Source organism: Coffea arabica, chromosome 6c (assembly GCF_036785885.1).
Source record: "Coffea arabica cultivar ET-39 chromosome 6c, Coffea Arabica ET-39 HiFi, whole genome shotgun sequence".
NCBI classification, from domain to species: Eukaryota; Viridiplantae; Streptophyta; class Magnoliopsida; order Gentianales; family Rubiaceae; genus Coffea; species Coffea arabica.
The window spans coordinates 11485040-11491661 of record NC_092320.1 but is presented as its reverse complement, the minus strand read 5'-3'; the positions used below and the strand labels follow the sequence as shown (position 1 = coordinate 11491661).

General features: G+C 39.4%; 1 protein-coding gene across 2 annotated transcripts; it reads left to right on the top strand.

Moving 5' to 3' along the window:
• Window positions 1-690: 690 nt before the first annotated feature.
• LOC113691468 (sucrose synthase) lies at window positions 691-6502 on the top strand. 2 transcript variants are annotated; one of them, XM_027209611.2, is made up of 14 exons: window positions 691-869; window positions 2533-2673; window positions 2791-2917; window positions 2997-3148; window positions 3250-3442; window positions 3611-3946; window positions 4033-4128; window positions 4218-4391; window positions 4485-4601; window positions 4695-4861; window positions 4956-5180; window positions 5266-5829; window positions 5931-6069; window positions 6169-6502. In XM_027209611.2, the coding sequence occupies exons 2-14, from the start codon at window positions 2576-2578 to the stop codon at window positions 6199-6201; spliced, it is 2421 nt and encodes an 806-aa protein (XP_027065412.1). In that variant the 5' UTR covers window positions 691-869; window positions 2533-2575; the 3' UTR covers window positions 6202-6502. The 2 variants fall into 2 exon arrangements, with proteins under 2 accessions (XP_027065412.1, XP_071908988.1); XM_072052887.1 differs by lacking the exon at window positions 691-869 and adding an exon at window positions 1432-1630.
• The last annotated feature ends 120 nt before the right edge of the window (window positions 6503-6622 follow it).

The window sequence follows — 6622 nt, the reverse complement described above, 5'->3', positions numbered from 1 at the left end:
ACGAAAAATGCCAAAAACTTCCCGTACTAATAAATTGCTATTATTATCCGACGAGTCAAGAACTTTCTTATCCCGGACTGAATTATTATTACACTGATACAATTAATATCTTCTCTGTTCTTCTAACGTAGAGAGTGACGATTTTACACAAGCGTGACACTAATCATAGAATAAACAAACAAAACAGTACAATTCAATCCGGAAGAAAAGAAAAGAAAAGAAAAGAAAATGCCACAGTAGTCAGGTCTCGCAGGGATTAAAAAAATTGAAATTGATTAATCAAATGAAGGGTCCACAGGATTATTATTGGTGAACAGCAAAACAGGGGTGGTTTTGGATTACCGGGAGAAGTTTACTTACACAGGATGGATGGCGAGTGGTTTTCCCCGAAAGGAACAGAGGAACCAGAATAAATTAGTAGTACTCTGGTATTGTTATTATTAATCAGATCGAGAAAGAGAAGAAGAAAGGTGGACGATTAAGTTCACCACTGCTATAATAATACTGTGGACAATTAATTGCCTCTTCTCGGCAAAACCGAGGACCACTAAGTCGTAGTATGGTAGTGATATTTGTCCAAGACCAACCATCATCATGACTTAATCAAGATTGTTTTAATTGGAAGATTTTTTTCTTTTTTTTAATACGGTTTTTGTGTATATAAGGCACGCTTGGCTTGAAGGTTGAAGCACCATCAGAGCTGAATTCATTCATCTCTCTTTTTCGTATACTCTGTTACTCTTTTTTTTTTGTTCTTTCGTTTCTCTGTTTCTTGCTCTTTATTTCTTAGGAGGGGGCTCCATTGGGCTCTCTCTCTCTCTCTCTCTCTCCACGTTCAATCCAGTGCTAGCTACTTTTTCTCCTGTGAGGTAAAAATAAATAAATAATGTCACATTTTGATTTTTTGCTCATGGCATGCAACATTTTCTTGTGTCGGTCGGATTGATCTTCACTGGAAAAATTCTTCTGCTGGGCTTGGATTAAATTTCGTTTTCTTTTCATCAGAAGAGGAAAAGTTTCTCCTCTTCCAGTATCCTTTCCTTGAGCTGATTTGTCGGTTCTGTTAGATCTCGAGTTGCTAGATACCAGGGAGAAAATGGCCGGACCCCGGAAACCGGACACTTGCCTCTTTCTTCTTCTCTGCTCTTTGAAACTTTTGTCATCTATGGCAAGTAATAATAATACTAATATAATAATAAATAAGAGCAGGACTACGGAAATTTCTTGTTTAAGAAGTTGGGAGATTTCTAATGCTCTAAAACTGAAATCTGCTCGATAGTAGTATTTATTAGTCAACGAATCCGCATTGACTAATATACGCTTGGTCGGCGCCGGAGATATAACTTCTCCGGCAAGGATGATCAATCAAGAGCTTCTAGATGATCACCCCGGATTTTTCTTTTTATTGTTTCCAAGTTTAAGATTTAAAGTAAAAATGGAATGCAGGATCTGTTTAATTAATATAATATATTCTGCAGAAAATTCTTCGTCAAGAAATTTCCATTTCTGAGGGGGTCTAACCGTCTACAGCTTTAGCTCATCTTCTTCGTTTCTTCTATAAATTCATGCCAGAAGAACAGTGCCCATCTCTCCCATACTTGTTGTTTTCTCTGTTTCTTACGTTTTTCATGTGAGCATCTTTAATCTTTTCTGCATACCCTCTCTGGCTGTTTCTGCTCTTTTTTCTCTGGCTTCATGTTTCTTTCAGTTGCTGGTTCCCTGTTTCACTCTTTGCATGTTAAAGTTTACTGACTTTTTCTGCCGAGAATCTTTTGCATAGTTTTGTTCTTTAATGTTGTGTATTTATCTTGATCATTACAACTTATGCACAATATGTTGTTCTGCTTTGTTGCTTAGGAAAATTTCCTGGTAAACTTGTTTTTTCTACTTCAATAGCTAACTGCTCTTGGATCTAGAGGTTTCAGTCTCTGAAATCTGTCATACGGAGTCGTGGGAGGGACATAGATCCTGAGTTGGTTCGGGATCACTGTGATTCATGCTTTAAAAGCTAATCCTGTTTTGTTTTGCAAGCGTGATTCTACAGTCTTGCTTCAATTATTGCTTCTAACTGGTTCAGTGGATTTTTTTGAAGTCTTGCATGCATAATTCGTTCAGATCTGATCATGGGGTTTGACATTTAAAAAGTGCTCGTTTTGCAATGTTGCTTGTACTAGCAGACTTGAATTTGTGACAGATTTTGTAACAATTCTTGGTTGTCACGCATGCAACTTTTTTTTTTTTTTTTTTTGTTTATAATTTTGTTTTGGTTGAATGGTGTGATCAAACCTGTGATGAATGCCCAGGTAGAACCTATGCTAAGAGGGGAAAAAAAATCTTCAGGTCAATATGTTGGTAGGTATGCTAAATAAGTGAGTTGGGCTACTGTGTTGAGGTGTTAGGTTTAGAAATATTTAACATTCTAGATTGAATGAATTAGGTGGGATCATTTGACTTTTTGGGTCAATCTCTTGTTATATTATGTAGGAATCTATTTTGGATAAGATGAGATCTGAATTGTTATTTGTTTTGCAGTTGAAACCTGTCTGAGATTTCGTTGGTCGATCCATCAACTGCCATGGCCGAACGTGTTCTGACCCGTGTTCACAGCCTCCGTGAACGCCTTGATGCTACTTTGGCTGCCCACCGCAACGATGTTTTGCTGTTTATGTCGAGGTATATTGTTTACTGGGGCTAAACAGCCTAATGGTTTAGATTTACTACTGTTGATTGACTGCAAAGAGAGGGTAGTACTACTATTATTACCATTAAACTGGCTTTTTGTGTTTGCAGGCTTGAAACCCATGGGAAAGGGATCCTGAAACCCCACCAACTTTTGGCTGAGTTTGAAGAAATTAACAAGGATGGTAAACAAAAAATTCATGATCATGCCTTTGAAGAAGTCCTGAAGTCCACACAGGTAGAATTGTTTTTACAGTCTATGACTAACCTGTTAATTACTAGAAAGCAACTCTGTTAAACGGTCTTCACTATTCCAGGAAGCAATTGTGTTGCCCCCCTGGGTTGCACTTGCTATTCGTCTCAGACCTGGTGTCTGGGAGTATGTTCGAGTCAATGTCCATGCACTCGTTGTTGAGGAGTTAACCGTGCCAGAGTACCTGCATTTCAAGGAAGAACTCGTTGATGGAAGGTAAATAAGGGTCTTGGACTTTATATGGTACTTTTTACTCGGTTAATGACTACATCAATCCCTTTGTTTTTCTGCTTAATTAATGCGATGTGTTAATGCAGCAAAAATGGGAATTTTGTTTTGGAACTGGACTTCGAACCATTTACAGCATCTTTTCCCAAGCCAACTCTAACTAAGTACATAGGTGACGGAGTTGAGTTCCTCAACAGGCACCTCTCTGCCAAAATGTTCCATGACAAGGAGAGCATGGCCCCTCTCCTTGATTTTCTCCGTGTTCACCAATACAAGGGCAAGGTAGCCTTCTCATAACTTCACTGTCTCATCATTGTTTTCTTTATTGTAAAAATGTTCTAAGAAAGTCAAGATGTTGCAGCTACTTGATTTATATTTGCTTGTGAGAATTATATAATTTTCGACATGTTTTCAGCATATTTTAATAGATAGATTGGAATCCTTCTGCAGACGATGATGCTTAACGACAGGATCAAGGACCTTAACACTCTCCAAGCAGTTCTGAGGAAGGCAGAGGAGTACCTAACAACACTCTCTGCAGATACACCATACTCTGAATTCGAGCACAAATTCCAAGAAATTGGACTGGAGAGAGGTTGGGGTGATACTGCTGAGCGTGTCTTGGAAATGATCTGCATGCTTCTGGATCTTCTGGAGGCTCCTGACTCGTGCACACTAGAGAAATTCCTAGGGAGAATCCCTATGGTATTCAATGTTGTTATTCTTTCCCCCCATGGATACTTTGCCCAGGAAAACGTATTGGGTTATCCTGATACCGGTGGCCAGGTATGTTCTTGATTAAACTCTTTGAATCCCACTTTAATAACGTGCCAGGATGCTTAGATTGACATTTTTTTTTTTTGGATTTGCAGGTTGTTTACATATTGGATCAAGTTCCTGCCTTGGAGCGTGAGATGCTGAAGAGGATAAAGGAACAAGGACTTGATGTCAAGCCACGCATTCTAATTGTGAGTGCTCTATACCGTTTAGATTTTTGGTTCAAAGTTGTGAATTCTCAAGTGAAACTGGACTAACAATCAATTTCATCTTCTCCTAGATAACTAGGCTGCTACCTGATGCCCCTGGAACCACTTGTGGTCAACGGCTTGAGAAAGTATACGGATCAGAGTACTCCCATATACTCAGAGTCCCCTTCAGAACTGAGAAGGGCGTTGTTCGCAAATGGATCTCTCGCTTTGAAGTTTGGCCCTACATGGAAACATTTACTGAGGTGAGTCCTTTGTTTTTCACAGATCCCTTGGTCATTGAGTTTTTTCTAAATACATGAGCTATCTAACCATCTTTCTGAATTCTCCGTTATCAGGATGTTGCAAAAGAAGTCACTGCAGAATTACAGGCAAAGCCAGATTTGGTTATTGGTAACTACAGTGAGGGTAACCTTGTTGCCTCCTTGCTTGCTCACAAGTTAGGTGTAACACAGGTCTGTGCTACAGTTCTCATTGCTTTAAGTGTTACTTTCTTTTCTTTGGTTTGCAAATAAGATGATTAATGCTTTGGTGTGTTATCTTTGCAGTGTACCATTGCTCATGCTTTGGAAAAAACCAAGTATCCTGATTCTGATATTTATTTGAGCAAATTTGATGAGAAGTACCACTTCTCATGCCAGTTCACTGCGGATCTTATCGCAATGAACCATACAGATTTCATTATCACTAGCACTTTCCAAGAAATAGCTGGAAGGTACATTGAAGTTCCTTGTTTGTAACTAATTAATCTTTGCATCTTAATCCCTCTGATAATGATTGCCTTTTTTGTTTCTTTTTTTTTTTTTCAGCAAGGACACTGTTGGGCAATATGAAAGCCATATGGCCTTCACAATGCCAGGATTATACAGAGTTGTGCATGGCATTGATGTTTTTGATCCAAAATTCAACATTGTCTCACCTGGAGCTGATACAAACCTCTACTACCCACACACAGAGAAGGAAAAGAGATTGACATCCTTCCATCCTGAAATTGAGGAGTTGCTTTTCAGCGATGTGGAGAATGAGGAACACCTGTAAATATCTATCTCTTTCCTGTACTAATGGATTAGTTACTACTAAGTTCTCTGAAGTACTCATCAACATGTTTTTATCTGACAGATGTGTGCTAAAAGACAAAAAGAAGCCTATCTTATTCACCATGGCAAGACTGGATCGCGTAAAGAATTTGACAGGGCTTGTTGAATTGTATGCTAAGAACCCAAAACTAAGGGAATTGGTTAATCTTGTCGTGGTTGGTGGAGACCGAAGGAAGGAATCCAAAGATTTGGAAGAACAAGCTGAGATGAAGAAAATGTATTCATTGATAGAGACTTACAACTTGAACGGCCAATTCAGATGGATTTCTTCTCAGATGAACAGGGTTAGAAATGGTGAACTCTATCGGTACATTGCTGACACCAAGGGAGCATTCGTGCAACCTGCATTTTATGAGGCATTTGGGTTGACTGTGGTCGAGGCCATGACATGTGGTTTGCCAACGTTTGCAACCAACCATGGTGGTCCTGCTGAGATCATTATTCATGGGAAATCTGGTTTCCACATTGATCCATACCACGGTGAGCAGGTCAGCGAGCTCCTTGCCAATTTCTTTGAAAGGTGCAAGAAAGAGCCTTCTTACTGGGACACCATTTCAGCCGGTGGCTTGAAGCGTATCCAGGAAAAGTAAGCAAGCAATTTCACAACGATCTTCTACATTACTCTGTACAAATTAGTTCAGTTATAGTTGGCAGCTAAAATGACTTTTACCTGTTTGAAATCCGAAGGTACACCTGGCAAATTTACTCAGATCGGTTGCTGACGCTGGCTGGAGTTTATGGATTCTGGAAATGTGTTTCCAAGCTTGATCGCCAGGAGATCCGCCGTTATCTGGAAATGTTTTATGCTCTCAAGTATCGCAAGTTGGTAAGTTATCTGGTCTTGAGTTGATGAATCTGCATTGTTCAGCTCTCCTCTTTCAAAAGCATTTCTTCTAACAATCGTGTTGTCTGTTTTGGGTTCCAGGCTGAAGCTGTTCCATTGGCTGTTGATCAGTAAGAGTTTGCGGCAGAAAAAGTTGGAAGCAGCGGGAGGGAGACGAATAAAATAAAAGAGCTTGAGATCGTGTAAAAAGAAGAGGATTGTGTTTTTGTTACTTCTGCCAGTCTTGCCTTTCTTTATTGTTGGTTGGTTGTGTCTTTTTAGTCCCTGTTCAAGTGTCAATTAGGTCCTTCTTGTAGGTCATTTTCGTTGGGTTGTTTGCCATTTCCTTTTCTTTTCCTGCTTTTTGGTAGTGCGAGGAATTGGGCATTTTCAAATGTCATTTTGTAATAAGATCAATTTACCTTCCATTTCGACATTATTATTTTTTTATTTTTGGGCTTCTGCGCTTCTGTTGTGGGAATGGATTAGATACTCGGTCCATTTTGCGATACCACACAAGACAGCATCACCTATATTCTTGCCAGCAACCGCCTTA